This window comes from Phalacrocorax aristotelis, chromosome 5 (assembly GCF_949628215.1).
Source record: "Phalacrocorax aristotelis chromosome 5, bGulAri2.1, whole genome shotgun sequence".
In the NCBI taxonomy this organism is placed as follows: domain Eukaryota; kingdom Metazoa; phylum Chordata; class Aves; order Suliformes; family Phalacrocoracidae; genus Phalacrocorax; species Phalacrocorax aristotelis.
This window is the reverse complement of record NC_134280.1, coordinates 6,320,364-6,338,976: the sequence shown is the minus strand read 5'-3', so window position 1 is coordinate 6,338,976 and position 18,613 is coordinate 6,320,364. Positions and strand designations below refer to the sequence as shown.

The window sequence follows — 18,613 nt, the reverse complement described above, 5'->3', positions numbered from 1 at the left end:
ATTTAATCGTACAGAAAGCGATAGATGGCTTATCTGCCAACTACTAGAGTGTAATACAGTCAATCTATCCTTTGATCAAAACGTAAAGGAGTGGTTAAGCTGCACAAACCATCATTAAAGAAAGCCCGAACCAACACAGTGTTGAAGGACCGCTCTCATTTTCAAAAATCACATATCCATGCACACAGTGTCTTAACAAAACCAACTGCAGTTCTGTCAGTCGTAACTGTGCTGCCACTGCTCCTGTCTCTTCTTTCACTATTAGTATAAATGCATCTACAGGTAAACCCCCACCCCAAATTCTTGACAAAGGAGACAACAGGCTGACAAATGCAAAAGACTATCAAAGATCTATAACATTCTAGAAATCAAAGTCAGTAATTTCTGAAAAATTAGCCTTATATCTACATATATCTACATATTCTACAACACAGGCTAACAAAGAGAATTGGCTGCCTGCAAGTCTTTGGTTTCAAGTGTTTTATTTTGGGTCAGTTTAGTTCCAACTTTATCAGAACATCAACTGCAGGTAAATATTCCTGTACATCTACGAAAGAGTTCTCTGTCCAAACAACATCTCCTCTTTTTAATCTACATGTCACTTTTAAGTCATTCTAGCATAATTCTTTGTCATTGCTCATGTAATCTGCTTTTAGAAGGAACAGGGACTCTTTCAAATGTCATCAGCTGCATTAGACTCTCATCTTGAACCTGTGGTTTGTTTGTTTCTGTACACGCAGCCCATGGTATCCTAGGCTGTGATTTGCCTTGCCTTGGTGCCCTGATTAAAAAAATGCAGGTAAAAATCACAAATAATGAGGAGGAAGATTCTCTCTGTCTACTCTGTCTATGGAAACCCTAAGGATTTTGATGACTAGGAGTGAAGGAAATGGAAGGCAGAGAACATACATGAGATGTAATTCAAACTGTTGCACTGTTTATATATATTTCAGGGAAAAAAAAAAGAGGAAAAAGTTGGCACGTAACAACTCAGAGAAGGCTGAATGAATTCCTGTTTCCAGCTCCTTTACACTGAGCTTACATGAACAACTGTTAGAATGGCAAAGCACAGATCAAATACACAGAGAAGGGTGGTTTTGCTCCTTTGCCAGAGCAGCTCTGGTATTTGCCTTCATCTGGTCGATGTCTAAGAAAGAGACGATCCATCATAACATTACAAGGACAAAAGATGTCCTTATGAGGAAGACAGCCCACCTGTTCTGCTGGTATAGCTCCCTCTTTTGCTTTCAAATCTGGATGCTTTTATAAATGTTGCATTTTTGGGATCAAAGGCCGTTAGGTTCAATAGCAGAGGTCTTTATTAGACTAGTGAATTAACGTGATATGGAAAACACAGATTCTCTTCAATGGCTGGAGCTACACGGTCTCTAACATACTGAAGAGGAGTCTGTTAAATTCAAGACTCGTGAACCTCTGAGCCAATCTATCAGCACCAGCCATAAAGAAAATTTATTGTTGCTCCCCTCTTTTCACAGGCTTCTATTAACAGATATACCAGCAAAAGAGGAGAGGGCAGTGAGATGTAAATGAGAGGTAGTCAGAAGGATTTCAGAAGAACAGACATTAACATAATGCTTGCTGTGCTTAAATAAAGTCAATGTTTAATGCAAGATGGTTAATTTTGTAATTACTGTTGTGAAGACCTGGGCACCTCTCTGGTGACATTAAGATGCACAGCTTACTGACACAAGAAGCCACAAAAAGCCTAAAGCTATTGATTGACAATAACTGATTTTCTAGTCTTTCTACAATTCATTAATTAGTACTCAAGGAAATAGATGTTTTTATCAAAACATATTTTGGAACTCTAATCTATGGTAAGTAACTACACTTAGGTGAAGCATAGAAGCAGAGCAGAAACTGCTAAAATATGACAGCTCTGTACTTACTGGATGACTTTCTATTTTTGTAGTTTTTTCCAATAATTTTTTTCCTGTTATAATAATTTAGAGTAATATTTAAAAAATTAGATTTAGCCAAAGATATATGCTCATGTACCGTAATATTGTAAGTCTGGAATTGTCTGTCTAAATTACAAAAATAGATTTGGATTATGACAGTAAGTAGCCCAAATAATAAATGGCCAAATAGATTTTTTTTTTTTAACTGATATATGCAAATTGCGCAAAACATGTTGTGATGGAAGAGGATCACAAATAACATAATTTTTTTAGTACATCAGAATGACTGACGAAACAACTGCCTGAGCTTTAATCATGTCAAATTCAGATAAAAGAGTCAATTTAAAATATTATAAGAACTCTGAAGAAACTGCAGTTGTTCTACGGTGCATAGAATGCCAATTGTAGGATGATGTTCCTGTCAGTTGCACGCTTTAGAAAAGAATAAAAGTATTGAATTAAACTTAGAGCATGGTACTATGATTATACCTGTTTCAACAAAGTGTAGTTGGATCCATCAGTGCTAATTTTTCTTATTTCATGATGATCAGCCAGAATTAAGAAAGGTTCCTCATCTAAACCCCGGGAGAAAGAATATATTAGACTAGCTTTTACGTTAATTTATGGAAAATCAGGAATACAATGCTGAAATACAGATGGTTTGAAAAATAAATGTTACATGCTCTGATCAATGTTATGGATGAAAGAAATATTTAAAACATTCAAATGTTCCAAGAAAGATCAATGATGCAGTATAAAAATGAACAAAGCAATCAATTAGTATATCTTTCAATGTAATTTAATTTTTTTGCCTTTGTAATATGGGAAGCATACTGTATTTTATGTTAATTTAATGTCAGAGATTAATTTTGAAATATATTTCATACCACTGGTTTTAATGTCAACATTCATTTTCAAATTATCACTAAGACTGTTATTTATTATGGTTGCAAACAAAGCACGTTTTGACCATTACTTTTTGAGTTTTCAGTACTCTGAACAGTATAGATATAAAGAAACAGCTATTTGGACAAACCTTTATTCTCTAATTCTGAACTGAAGCCAGATTTGGCTTTTTTACCCCTGATTTCCTAGTTTACAAAAAATATTCCTTTATGCCATTACTTACTTTGAAACATCTCTGACACTGACATACATAATAGTAAATATATATATATATTTTTTAAAGAAGGCTGTCTTTATTTTATCTCTGTTAACAGAGATGCCAGCTAAAATAAAATAAAAAAAATTACTACCGATAATTAAAAATGTATTTAAGACTTCTATCTACTGCTCATACATTCTGGAATGTAATATGTTGTCTACCCTACTCTGCTCTTGTCCTGAGTACATTGTACCACCTTGCTTGCATTTTATGTTCAACCCAAGACATTTTCCAGTTCTTAAATGATCCGAGGCATCATCCTTCGCACTGACCCACTGGTCTGTGGAGAACGGCTGTAATGCTCTGCTCTGTTGTAAAGAGTTCAAGGCAATTTATGCAAGAAATCAGCGTTAGGCCAAACGCTCACGTCGGCAGCCCTCGCAGCACAACCATCCTTGCCACAGCACGACCAGCTTTGTCATGATCACTTTTGAAGTTTGATATATTACAACTCCAATAAACTGTACTATGATGTGTTCCAGCTCCCCTTCTCATTCGAGTGATCTATGGCTTCTAAACACTAGAGTGGCTCGCAGAGCGTGAGACAGGGGTGAAGGAGAAAACAGACACTGTGTTTCTGCCCTCTCCTGTGTTTCTTTTGATTACTCAGGGAAGTTCCTCAGACAGGAATATGAGGCAGACAGAGGTTCCAGTCTTCTTCTAATTTAGAAAGAAAATAGAAGGTTTTTGATATTTAAAAATGAAGCACAAACAACAACTTTGTGCAAGACCGGAGTAAGGAGGAGTCTGCTCAAGCTGAAGGTTGCCTGCACTATGAAGGAAATCCCGCAGAACCAGAAATGGGTTTTTTGTTTCTTTCCTGTTGACATTTTGCTCCTTTTTTTCACTGATCTAGGGAATCCTGCTCACTGAAGTACATAAAGATAACATCCGTGGCATAGACAGAGGGGTGAGGCAATACCCAGTGTTCTTATATATCTTGAACTTTGCTGTGTATTACATATAAGACTGGTGGATTTCATGTGCTATAGGAATAATGGATTTTGCAACGTCTATTATTTTTTCCTGTTCCTCCTTTTCATATCAGGAAGTTTGGAGAACATTCTAATATTCTGAAGTTGATGAAATAAAACAGCAGAAGTCTTTCAAACACTTATAAACATACTAGTAGCATGTGACTCAGAAGTCACATGCTTTCCTAATCCTTTTTCTAATAAAGTTACTAATTCAAACATTCATAATCCTATGTAACTGTTCACTACGAATGATATGAGCACAATACATACTAAAAATAGAACATTTTATTACATTCAGACATTGAATCACATTCCTTTTTTTATTGAAGAAGCAGTGTGCTTCAAAGTAACTCTGTTTATCGTACACAAAAGGGTAACACAGACCTTGGGACTAAGGTATTTCACAGATAATTTCAGATACAGCTGTGGATTTAAAAAAAAAAAAAAAAAAAAGGGTGATACCTGAAAGGGATTTGCAGCCGTTCAGGTTATCGGGCTGTATTTCATACCCATCTGCACACAAGCATTTGTAGGTTCCATATGTATTGATGCACTGCTGGCTACAGGGAAACCCAGATGAACATTCATCAATATCCATACATGTTTTCCCATCATCCTTCAGCAGGAATCCAGGCCAGCATTTGCACTGGGAAAGAAAGCCAAATACATTAATTTTTATTTACTCATTGGTTCTGTTTGTTATTTATGTACTTTGTACTCTCTTCTGAATACACACACACACACACACACGTATATGCTTTCTCATGTAGCCTCAGTTTTTCAATTAACATCTTAATTACTTTGCCATTTATACTGTTTACAGGCAGACATACCTACATTTCTTTTCAGCTATTGCTGGTGTGATTCTAAGCACCATTCCCTCCCAAATAACCCTGTAGAATGAGTAATTATTCTTTCTTCAACTGAAGAAAAAGTAAAACACAACTTTTCCAAAATATGGAAAGGATTCATCCATTGAAATGACGACGGATGGACCCTTTGGAGTTCTTTATTTTCTTTATGTGCTTTTTGGTACAGGTATGCAGTTTTTAATATTTTTTTCTTGAAGCATGGATAACCTCTAGCATTCTGTGTAACAAATACAGTGCCATGAATGAGAATTCTGAAGCTAATTTTTATTGGGGTCTGATGATAACCATGGCAAGCTTATCACATGCAATGCGAGTGATGCAAAATACAACTAGGTAGAGCAGTTTTGAAACAGAGGTATAGGTTCATCAATGGAAAACTTTGTGTCATGTTCCCTCCTGTATTCTCTGTATTACTCTCTGCAGAGACCCATGACATGCTTTCTCCACAATGATGCTACTTCAGCAAGGTTTTTGCTGTACCCAGCCTAGTCTCCAGCTCCCTATCTACGGCCTCCCAACTAGGACATGGTTTCAGATGTTTGAACACCGTTAGAGCTAAGCCATGTTGGACAGATTTTATTTACTTCCCAGTGGGCCAATATTCTATTAAAAAGATGACACATTTGGGGGTGCAGTTAGAACCCTGAAAAAACCTTTCTTCTGTTCTCAGCTCCTATTACAGGTTAGCGCAGTCAGTGGCTCGGGTTTACCTAAACCCAAGGAGTATTCCTCTCTACGTCTCAAGGCCAGAGAGCAGGTTCAGGTGATTCAGAAAACACCACCATATGCAGACAACTAAGTATTTTATTCCGCAGCTAAGGCACTCATACTTGGTTTAAATATTTCTGTAAATGTCTTTGACTTAGAAAAAAAATTTGAAGAAAACAGGCATTCCTGCTATTCACTTCCCTTTTTCACAACTGATTTTCAGCGCTCTGCATACATCAGTATGACTTGTTGTATTTAAAGAATTGCATGTTCTTTTCCATAGGTTTAAAATACATATTGTACCAGTTTTTTCATACAATTGGCAACTGTTTGCGTATTGGAAATAAAAATTTGAATGTTCTTACTGCGGTAGGTAAGCCACTTCATTACAAGGAAGTACAACACACCAGAGTTTTATTATAATCACGCAGCAGTTAAAAAACAGTTAAGAATGAAGAATTTGCATTATATTACACCACATTTTGTAATTATTCACCTTATACCCAACTGGAAGATCCTGACAATCCTGAGAACAGCCACTAACTTTCTTGCTGAGGCATTCATTAATGTGGCAGCTTTTCTCATCAGATCCATCGCTACAATCTTCTTTGTTATCACAAACATCACTTTGAGGAATACACTTGCCATTTTTGCACATAAAAAAAGAGCTGTTACATGACTGCTCTGGAAAACAAAAAAAGAGAACACAGCTTTGGGTAGTCTATTGGTATTTGGAATGAATTTTCTTGTGGAGTGTGCACGTGAGGTGAAACAACTGTGTAAAAATTTAATATTAATTTCTTATTGATAGTATTATTCTACCTTTTTACATCTTGGTGTTTTTAAAGGTTTATTCCTCTCCCGGAAAATGTGCGAATACTTCAACTCATTACTCCCTCCTACACATTTGTTTTCATTTAATTGAGAATCCTCTACATTATCCCTGCACAAAATATAGTTCTATAGTTTACAAAACTTAAAAACCACGGCTTCTCTCCTCTGGGTGCTCAGGTGTTTAGTAACACAACTGACTGAATCCTGATGCATTCCTTGTCTGAGGACATGCATAAGTTGTTTTTTTCCCTGCAAAACTTAGAATACTTTGGCTCAGCTACATTCAGGTTCTTCAAATCAGAATCAGAACACTTATATTTAAAGCAGATAAGTTGCCTTACCTCAAAGCAAATGAGTGATTTCCATCAAAGTTGGTATAAAGGACTGGGCTACTGTATCATAAAGTCATAATAGCTAAACAGAAGAATGGTCTTTCAAAAAGCCACAGAACAGGGTGTGATGTGCACACCAGGATTCATTTTCCACTCAAAAACCAGTCAGACCTCAGCAAACGTACGCCAGTAGAAAATGTCAATAAAACAAATCTCATTTGGTCAGTAATTTACTATTAAAAATAGACCAGTGTTTAATATGGGAAGAACCACCCAGCATCCCATTTGGTAAGATCTACTTCTGTGTGATGAGTGTATTAAATATATTAAATATTTTCAGGGCAAGCTAAAGATTTTGAGAACAATTACTTATTACAATAATTATGCATTAGTGAAGTAGCAGCTGTCTTATGCCATAGGAACTGACGGCTTGAACTTTGTGAGCTGAGGTTTTGGATGCTGAGGACTGACAACACATTTTCCTTGGAAGACATAAGAAACATGACCATGGAAGCACTGGAGATTTAAGCTACGAGGTTTTACATCTGCCTATCTACAATCCTAAACCATTGCCTTCTAAAAGGAAAGGTCACACGTGTTATTCAAAAAATAAAATACAAACCTGAACTTTTGCATTTTATGTTTATAGGTGCTTCATCAGAATGGTCCGGGCAGTCAAAATCGCCGTCACATTGCCACTGGGAATTTAACAGGCATCTTCCGTCAGCACAGGTGAACTCACCAGGACGACAGTGACGATACCCTAGAAATACAGCAATCAGTGACTTCATACTTTGCTTCAGGGTTTCAACATAAAATTCTGCAGATACAAGGCAATGGAAGTGAAAGTGTCTTTTGTCCTGTAAAGAGATACAAAGCATTGTATACTTATACATGAGTGTCTACCAACAAAGAGAGAAATCAAATGTCTCATGCAGCACAGTAGAGTCACAAAACCATTCCCACATATATAAAACATGTTATTAGTAGTAATTATATAACAATTATTAATTTAATACAATAATTATATAATTATTATATACTACATGACATGTGATTTATTTAATATGATTATAACTAATAATATGATTAATTATCATTAATGATAATGTTATGCAAAACAATATGCAGTTCTCAATCATAAGTACATTTGCTTTTAGGTGTAATTTAGCTTTTTGCTATTATTAGGAAATAGCTTTCTAACAGACATTTTAGAAATTACTATACCCAACAAATATTTTTGCAATATGCTTTCTGCTATATGCTTTCCCTCTAAAATACGCAGAACACTAATCATTTTAACCACACTAAACATGCATTTTCTAAGATGGCCACAAAATCGCTATATATAAACCGTATACATTTTCAAAGCTAGAGAGGACTTCTAACAGAAAATTATAATATATAATGAAATAAAGAAACCACAGACAGGCATTTGCTTCTCTAGAACACCTAGAGTGTTTAACCTAGAGTACAAAACCAACACACACAGCACAAAGTTAGTTTTTGCCATTCAATTTTGAAACATGAAAGCTGAAAAATTCCCAGAGGGAAAATCACCTTCTATTTGTAAGATATTTACTTTTAAGCTTCATTACACTAAACAAACTACTACAAAACTTATGTTCTTGTTTGGGAAAGAAAAGTATAACTTTTCCTGTATTCACCATGTATAAATTCTGCTTCAAATACTCTGTATTCCTTTAAAAGAGCCTTGAAAGCAAGTCTTTATTTAGTTTAAAATTCAAGAAAACAAATATAAAATAAATATGGTTATAAACTAAGAGTTCTGTAACAATACTGGTTCTGATTATAAAGAATGATTTTGCAATATTTTTTTAAATTATACTGAATTATGTTTAACATTCTTTCCTCTTGAAAAAAATGCAGATTTTAAGACCCAAATATTTTATTCTTCCAAGAAATAAATCCAAATTATAGTAAGCACTGAAGCTTTTGATTGAACTACTAAAGCTGTGAACATCTGAAATGAGCACTCATAACTTTCTACTCTCTAGAAATAGAAAGTTAATATTTGTTCAAAGTTAATATTTGTTCTTTTTTCCTAATTATTGTATTTCCTGCTGATAGCAGATGGAGACATAACATTTGACAGTGAGATATCCCTCTCCATCAACAGCTTTAAACCTCTTGTATGGCTTTAGTAGTCAGTTAGAAATGTGTTGATGTAGTATTTTCAAAATGCAATATGTTATTACAACAATCACAAACATTACTTGGAATTAAAATAATTCTGTAATCTCCTGAAGGTTTGGGGTTGGGGTTTTTTTCCCTCTTTTTTACATAGATCGTGCTTCAAAGAAGATAGTCTGGCTTGATATGGAAAAAAGGTGAAGATTTTTGGTTGGCTGAGATGGCTTTGAGTGGAAGTTTTTATAGACCAACAGTTTTACCTCATGTCTGCAGCATTTCACAAGCATGTCATCGTCAGAAAGGTCATTACAAATGTGCAGAACAAGGGCCTCTCCTAAGTATTGCCTCTGCTCTGGTGACGGGACATAAAGAAAATGGAATCTGAAACCAGAAGATCCTCCCACTCTGTATGTGTCTTGATTAGCCACATAAATTATTTATCTTCACGATAAAATTTCACATTCTTGAATAGAATTCCTAAAAAATTTTTTAATGTTCAAGAACATAAGAGATACCTTACAGGATGAGAGAGTGGCTTGTCTAGCTCAGCATTCTGCCTCTGACAGCAGCAATAGGAGATGCAGGTTAGGGAGAACGTATTTTGTTCACATGCTCTCCCCAGCTTGGTTTATTGCCCTTTTGTTTTTAGTTTACTAGTAATTAATAATTAAGATTTCATTTAAAAAGACAGGATTATACAATGGAATAAAAATCTGTATCAAATAAATTTTCAGGAATTAGAATAACTGTGAATCTGTTTAGATGCAAATCCTGATAGAAGTAAAAAATGGTTACTCCAATCAACAGTCCCATTTTTATATTATATTTGAAAAATAATCTAGAAAAAAACATGAAAACATAGCTTTAAATGAAACGGGGAGGGGGGGGGAAGTCTAGATTTTTAAACAGATCCCCTTAATTCAGCTTTCAGGACTATATTTCTAATCAAATTTCATCCCATTCAGTAGGCTGGCTGCTGAAGAGTAGCTTTTTTTTATTTGGATATCAAGATGCAAAGATCTAGCTCTAGAATAGAGCTATGATTCAGCTACCTAGTTTGCAGTCAAATCAGAAATCACATATTTAAAATCTTGGTGAAGTAGGCGGTTTACTTTTACATCCTGCTAACACCTTGAAAAGTTTGTTTTGGAATTTGATTCCTACTCTCTAAGAGTAGTTCCCTTTCTCATAAAAGAATGTAACCCTTTCCTAAAATTACACTATAACGAGTTTACCCTACTGGTCACACACTAACGTGTGTATTTGATTACCAGCTAACAGAGAATTGCATTGGAGCAGTGCAACACATAACAAATGTTGCTGTAGGTTTCAGTTTACTCAGTAGAAATTAAATAGAGCCAGTGCCTGAAGGCAGGTCCATAGTACAATTAGATCAGGAGTTTGTACATCCTCTGCTTCTGTTGCCGCTTCCTCCTTCTGTCTCTTTCCAAAAGTCTGTCAAACCGTCACTATTTATTTGTCAGTATTTCAAGGGACCAGCATGTATATGATGCTATGGAAAACAAATGACATACACCAGCAAGAAATTATAAGTGTGTAGAAAAATGCAGCTATTTCCAAACTTTGTGGCTGTTTAGTTCTAAATACTTGTATTTAGGAATTGAAGACTGCTTCCAAGTAAAGTCTGATCAGAAAGATTCTCCTACTCCCCCCTCCATCCAACTTGATCATACAGTGCTAAATAGAGGGACAAACCCACAGTGAGTCACTTTCCATAAAGGCTTCTGGCATACACAGACTGTTGCTAACAGAGGAAATACTTTACAGTTTCTTTATTGTGTGGGTCAACTCTCTCAGCCTCCTTTTGGCAAAACGGCCTGGATAACCACAGCTGGTAAGATAGCAGCGCAAGTTGTAACAGCGTGTGCTTTGACCCTAGCAGGATGGGCGCACCAAGCGGAGTTGCATACCTGACCCCACGGAGAGCTACAGCCCTCTGTGGATTAGTGGGCATGTGTGCTTGTAACCCTGTGTCCTGGGCTGGGGCAGAAGGTGCACGTACCTCAGCTCTGTGTGCATCTGTGTGTTCAGAACTTTTTGGGATGAGTTATAAAATGGCATTTAAAAATGCATAAGATATATCACAATTTTGCAGGTGTGATTTACCCATTGCATTGCTGATATTGATATTGAATGTATAGTTCACTAATTTCCAATCAGTTACCTGTCATTAATAAATCAATAACTTGCTTCAATCCTGATTTGGTTTAAACTACATGAGCTAAGCAGTTTTCCCCTACAACAACTTATTGTTGCAAACTGCTCCTTTCAAAACACCAAGTAATGTACGTAAGTGAAAAGCAAATGGAATTTGCTACGAAAGGTGTGTTTGTTCCCTTCTTTCTTCAAGGATCTAGAAGCCTACACTGGTAAGTGGTGTGGCACAGTGAGGGAGAAGCAATGGAATGAAACAGGTGGTAGGGAGAATCCAATATCCACACTAGATGCATTTCAGGATTTTACTTCCCACTAGCGTTCCTGCTCTCGCGGCCTTCATGCCCACTACTGGCTGAAGTATATTAGCTGGCTCAGCTCCACAGGTTTTTTGTGGGTTTTGTCTTATCAGTTCACTTGCTTCGACACTGCTCCATGTGAAGCAAAACACAGTATGTGGGCCTGAGTGGGAGATTCGCTTCAAAGGTGCTCTCCTGGTCTGACCTATCTAATGCTGATGTGGCAGGAATGGCCGTTGCCTCTAAATTACCATCCTACTTCTGGTGAGCAGAGAGAGAATAAGGACAATTTGATGACTGCCCAATTCACCACAGGAACAGATTTTTTTTTTCCATGTCATGTACAGTTCTAAGTGATGTTGATGAAATCTGTTCTTTATATGGCCAGCAAACAAGTAAGTTCTTATTCGCTACATTATATTCCTTTCCTACAATGTTCCACTACATGTTTGGCTCAAACTTTACATGAAATGTGATACTAAATGCAAATACAAAACATGCTTTCTCTTACAATCTCTGGATGTCTACTTGCATCATTTACGCACATACACTCTTCAGGTGGTGCGTACAATAGAAATGCCTAAAAGACATAGCTAGCTACCTTCTGCCATGGTTTTCGTCTCCAGCTCATTTAGTAGAGTAAATAAGCAATATAGATTTTAACTGCACAAAACCAGGCATGATAATCAATAACTTGGCTTTTTGGACAGAATATTTTCTGTATTTTCCATAAATACTATTTAGATGGATATTTCTGAGTATGGCGTAGATATACTGTACAGACATTCACATAATATAAGAAACCCTAAATTCATATGAATGGTGAAAAGTAAACATTCACATATGGCTTTAGTTGATATCATTTAACTGCAGCAATAATAATGGGAGAGATGTTTCATTATTTGATAGAAAAAAAATGTGTATAGAGACAAAGACATACATAATGATATACAAAAAAGGATATACATTATGAACAAGAAATTATAGACTGTACATTTTTAAATTCTATTAAACATTACTAGCAATCAGCTGCAAGTCATGACTATAGTAAATAACTTGTCATTGTAGCTCCAGCTCCAAGTTAATACCAAGCTGTATTCACTAATGCATAACTTAAAAGTTAACATTAAAACAATTTTAAAAAGCTAAGAGCTTTTTTTTTTTCCAAGTAATGGACCTTGCAGAAGGCCTTAGAGTTAACTATCTGAAATTTTTCTGTTTACTCTACTTTTGTTATACTTGCCACATTCCAGAGATTCATCTGATCCATCTCCACAGTCATCATCATGGTCACACACAAACTGTTTGGGAATGCAGACTTTGTTACGGCACATGAAAGCATTCTCGTCGCAAGTGTTATTAGGAGCTAAGGAAAACACAGTACATAAGAATAAATGAAATTGAGAACGGTAAGATATACAGCCATTTCCTTACAGAAGGATGAAATGAGAACTAGTTAGTCTGAGTAGATTCAATGGAAATAACAATAACTTTTGAGTCATATAAAAAGCATCACAGAATTCAATAGCAGAAAAATCATCACCACAAAGATTGCTAAAGTAGTAAGGATAGCTAAAGTCTCATGTAATCCAAGTCAGAAAGGCTTCAGAAGTTGACGATGTCTACAACTGGCCTAAGGTCTGCCTCTGAGGAAAAGAACATTTGGGAAGAAGACATGTCCTTCCTATGTTACTCTGCTCCTGAACAAAAGCTCTTGAAGATACATAAATACTCAAAATATAACTCAGCCTAGAAAAAGTAAGTGATAGAATATACATTCAGTGTAGAGAACATATTTCCATATTTTTAACCTATACCATTTTTATATCCATTAATAAAACAAAAATCCCTAATGAAACTGCTACTGAACTCCTGACTCTTTTAACAGAAATGTATCTCAGAAGACTGGAAGTAATAGTTTATTGGGCAAGAGATGTCAAGATCTGAACAATTAGCCAGAATAAATTGGAGACAGAGCCGTATCTCCCTTTTTGATGCACAGCCTCCCTGACATGCAGCAGCATTATCTTCAGGAAGAAGAATAAAAATGCATCGTCAATAATGAGCGGATTTTCATTAGTAAACATGCTATATAATGTCTATGACGTGACCCACATACTGATCTTCGCAGCTGGTGTGCCCCAGTATATATTAACAAAACCTGAAGATGTTAGGCTGATTAAAAGATTGAAGGATGATGGTATGTAAGCTCACAGGTGGTCCATCAATCTTTACTAACAATCTTGACACTATAAGCGTATGATACTACAGACATAAACAGCATCTGGATATTATAAAGGCAAAAGTACCATGAAAAGAACTATCATCCATTTTTAACATTCAAACATACCACAGCCTGCTGTCGACAGTTCATCGCTTCCATTAGGACAGTCCCTTTCACCGTCACAAAGCCAGTGTTGGGGAACACAGGCATGGGAGCCTGTGCAACCGAACGTATCTGCTGCACAGGTCACTGACCCTGAAAAAACATTACATGTGAGGGCTGAACATCTTCTAACTGATTTTTTTAATGGGTAATGACTGGATAAGAGTTTTTTATTTTATAATAAAGTGGAAATAAGATTTTGTTCTGCACAATATGATTAACATGTTGGCTAAGACTGTATTTTACAGAAAAATTTTGACAATCTAACATTTCTTCCATTCTTTCCATTTATTCAGTCTCTTAACCTTCTGCAAGGAAAATTAATTTATCATACTTCATGAAAAATATCCAACAGAATAACTTTTCAAACCAATCTTGGTCTTTATGTTTGACTGCATGTTTGGACTGACAGAACAAAGCAACTCATCTTGTAAACCGCACAGTCCTCTCATCACTATACTATATGCCAGGAGGCTTAAAGGTATTCAAAACTTGTATGAGTCAGCCCCGATGTAGAAGAGAACAGTGTGCGCCAGCTACGACAGTAGTGGGAGTATGGAAATGTCTGACAATTCTAATGCAAGTAACTCAACACATTGTTTGACTATTATTTTTTTTTAAACAGGCTTCTGTCCAGATAAGAATATTATATCCTAGTATAAATTTTACTCTGCTTGGAAGTAAGCTTTTGCACAATCCATCACTTAATGTATTCTCTTAGATAAGTTAAATATACTTCACTAAAAAGGAGACTCTATTTTCTGCTCATTTTAATTAGAAATGAACAAAACAAACAAATTTAAAATTTTATTTTTTGTACTATTTATGCAAGAGAAACAACTTTTGCTTACTTATACTCATTTGCCATTTTTTGATATTTCTAAAGTTAAATTTTATATAAGTAAATACTGATTTTTTAAGAATGAAAAATCTGAATTCATCTTTATCTCTCCTTTCTTCTTGTAATTCAGATCTGCCTCCTGTTCCTAAGGAGAAATAGAGCCTTAACTCTCCCCTCTTCATAACCGGTGTGGATTTCTCCCTCTTCAAGAGATGGCCTACAACTTTATTGGTGACCTTTCTTCCAGTAAGAGATCTACAATGTATTGCAAGTCAAGATATGAAAAGCAGTAATTCTGAACAACCTTAAAAGGAAAAAAAAAAAAAAGCTATGTTGTAGTGACACTTTGCAATTTGCTGGCTTTGTTTTCCCCTCCCTTTTTCTGTTTTCTGCTCTAAGTTTCCTTTTAAGCTTCAGGCCTTGCTGTTTCTTAGGGTTTCACACTGTTCTATAGTAGTCCCAGATGAGGTACTTGTCTTCCCATTTCACACCTTCTCCCTTTCCTTCCCTTTGAAACAGCCATTGCCTCCAACTCCTCAGTCCCAGTGCACCTGAACACCATGAAAAAATGTATTGTAGATGGATGTCAGCTTCAAGTTAATGTAGTAATCATTCATAATTTGCCATATTAGAACAGTATAATTTCTCCCTTCATCCTTTCCATTTGTTGGCATTTCTACATCTGTGTTTGATTAAGAAACTGTTTTAACAAACAACAACTCTGAACATGAGCTGAAGAGATTTTCTCTCTACTTAACGCTTCCAGTAAAGCTATCAACAATATTTTTACTCTGATATCACACATGAAATATGGAATAAAATACTCTTTGTTGAATAGACTTTAAGTCAGAGGATTTTTGAAAAGGAACAAATATTTAAAAGTTGAAATTTTGAAAAGAAAATCTTAAAATACAGCCTACATAAGGAGGGAACCTATGTATAAAATATCATTAAATTGTGACAATATGACTTGACACAATGTGATTTTCTTTTGAAAAGAATTCACTAACAAATTTCCAGTCAACTGAGCCCCAGAATGAAAGTAAAATTTTCAATTCTTTATGCAGTTTGAAGGGTTTGGAAATATTATGCAGTAATGCTTCTGACTGTATATATAAAAATTTAAAGGGAATAGGATAAAGAGCTTGGAGGAAAAAAAACCCCAACTTTAGAGTCTTCAAGTACCTATCACTGAGATGTAAAACTCAAACAGCAATACAGGGTTTTACCTCTGTATTGGAGAGAAGTTTGGTTCTCCTTTTACCCACATTGGTGTGCCATTCATATCTTCACTGACAGACTACACACAAATCATATAGTCCCCATAAAAAAGTATCTAGCTGCTGGTTGGAGGGGCCTAGGAAAGGATATAGTCCTTTAATAACCATCCTTAAAGCACATGCTCTTTGGAGATGCTGTACTTGTTCCTTTTCCACCACCTTCTTGGATCACTTGGTCTCTTTCAGTATGTATGATCTGACACAATGCAGAACTACAATCATTCTACTTACCACAGATAGCATCACTTTCATCTAAACCATCTCCACAGTCATCCTCACCATCACAAGTCCATTGCTTAGAGATGCATTTGTTTGCGGAGCAAGCAAATTGATTCCAGGAACAGGACGAATCTAGGAACGACACCAGCCACTGCATTTGTTAGGTTCACAACAGCACTGTGTTGCCTGTAGTTTCTAGCACAGTTTCGGAATCTCCACACTGGTCCTTCCTGTCCTCCCAGTTTTAGTGTATTAAAGACTCAAACACAGTATAATCCTAATCTTGGTATTTGGGCTGTTACCAGTTTGTCTAAGAGTTTGTATTCACCAATAAATTTACAAAAATGAATGAATAAATAGTAAAGCATTCAAAACACTTACATTCTAATATCTTTAAACATTTTGCTAGTTGGATGAGGACAAACACTTAAAAAGCATAAGTCTGGTTTGTGTATTTCACAGGGACGTTATAACTATAGCAAACTGCTTTATTTTGGTAGTAGGGCAGGGATGGCACAGTTCAAACTTGCCAGCGCAGCCTTCCTCTTGCTATTGCAGTATTTAACTGCACCTTTAAAAGATTTCATGTTCTTTTCTCTCACAGGAAATATTGTTGTGAATTTGCATTCTGCTGTCCCAGTTACAATTCTGTATACATTGAAACTAATGTCACACTTCTGCATTTCAAAATCTGCACAACTGTTCTAAATAAGTGCTACTATTATGACGTTTCCTGAAAACTTAAAATCATCTGCTCTTCCAAGGCTTCATTCTTTAAGAATAAAATTTATTTTGTTTTAAATGATGACAAGAAATTTTAATATTAACAATAAAAAGAATTTCAGGTAATACAATCTGAATTTGAAAGCAGAGTTTTATAACAACTACCTTCAAATGGGTAAGAGCAATAAGTACAAATTCTCCCACAAAAATCAGCTAATAGGTTTTACAATGCTGCATATAAGTATGTCTGTGTAATAAAACCAGGAAATGTAAACTTTGAGTCAACACAAAACCTTCTGATTTTCATAGTGCTTAGCAATATAAACTACAAACCAAACATGGAAGCATTTTAATGGACCTGGGTCATGAAGAGCGTAATGTAATTTTCAGTCATGTTAAGTGGTAAATAATAATAAAAAAAGTAACAATCAAATTTGAGCTGTTATTTAAATGGGGAATAGGAACATTTGATACTGCTTTTGCTGTTTTGCTACAATTTAGTTACAGAAATAATTCGTCCAGGTAATCCATACAAATTTAAGTTACAAGCCCAGCTCTCACTATGTGCAAAATCAACCTGCATTGCTCCTCAGTTAGATAGTCTCTAAGAATCTTAAAAGATCTGAGACAGAACGGACCCTTAACCTGGTTCACAGTTTATGCTGTATTTTATTCACATCACTTTTGTTGTTACTTTAAATAATTATACTTGTATGGCCTCTGATGCAAAGAAATACCTGTTTTTATGTCATAAAGGTCTACTTTGGTAAATAGTGAAGTTCTTACATATTAAAGCAATCTGCATACAAATTGTCTCTATACAAATATATCTTTAGAAGAAAAAAACTGTTGGCAGGGCTTTCATTCTGGCATGAGATAGGGTTTAAAATATTGGCAGCACGAAGTATTAGGGAGCTGAATATATAAAAAGTAGTAAAGATATTTTTATATAGCTCTAGATTCAATCTCAGATACAAATGGGCACTTTTTTCTGTTTTTAAAGTGCATTAGCGATTACAGAAATACAAATAAGATAAAATGCTCACCACAGTGCAATTCATCTACTCCATCCTCACAGTCTTTCTGCCCATCACAAAGCCAGGTGGTCAGAATACATCTTCCACTAGGACAACCAAAATAATTTTCTTCACATGTGGGTTTGTTTTGAACTGTGATAAAATAAAGAATGTAATGTAAAATGGTCTCTACTAGTATGATCAGGAGCCTAATACATATCTGCTAAATTTCTGAATTCTAATGGACAAAGTGCTTATGTCTAAAAATGCATAAAAACCCACCCCTATTTATATTATTTGTGTTCATACAAATTAAAAAATAGTGATAGCTAAGGAGTTTAGGAAGTTGAAATACTTCATTTATTTAGAGAAGAATCAGAGCATGGCTTCAACCTAAATTAAAAGGACCTATAGAGGAAAGTACTTCAGTTTATGGGGTTTGAGCTCAGGTAGACCAACATTGCTCATTGTTTTACACCAGCTGAAGGCATGGCCCTTCTGATCTCTCTGCCAGCATCTACAAGACAACCTAACTGTGGCAGTATTTTTGTCACATTCACTGGGATAAGCTACAAGTCTGATGCATGCACTAACTGGAGTTATACAATGATGTTGGAGCCAGAGATTTAGACTTTGTCACAAATGAAAAAGTTCTTCTTTGCCTTTTTCCTTTGTAGAGCGTGAAAGTCATTTAAGATTTTACTTTTACA

The 18,613-nt window shown here is 35.6% G+C and overlaps 1 protein-coding gene across 1 annotated transcript in view; it reads right to left on the bottom strand.

Annotated features, from left to right (window-relative positions):
- LRP1B (LDL receptor related protein 1B) overlaps nucleotides 1–18,613 on the bottom strand; it is a 762,836-nt gene that overhangs the window by 120,173 nt on the left and 624,050 nt on the right. Inside the window, exons 50-57 of the mRNA XM_075092828.1 lie at nucleotides 17,934–18,056; nucleotides 16,177–16,296; nucleotides 13,789–13,917; nucleotides 12,682–12,804; nucleotides 7,433–7,573; nucleotides 6,141–6,328; nucleotides 4,527–4,710; nucleotides 2,412–2,497 (exon numbers count right to left, since the gene is read on the bottom strand). Coding sequence (XP_074948929.1) covers nucleotides 2,412–2,497; nucleotides 4,527–4,710; nucleotides 6,141–6,328; nucleotides 7,433–7,573; nucleotides 12,682–12,804; nucleotides 13,789–13,917; nucleotides 16,177–16,296; nucleotides 17,934–18,056 — 1,094 coding nt within the window. The remainder of the gene's footprint in view (nucleotides 1–2,411; nucleotides 2,498–4,526; nucleotides 4,711–6,140; nucleotides 6,329–7,432; nucleotides 7,574–12,681; nucleotides 12,805–13,788; nucleotides 13,918–16,176; nucleotides 16,297–17,933; nucleotides 18,057–18,613) is intronic.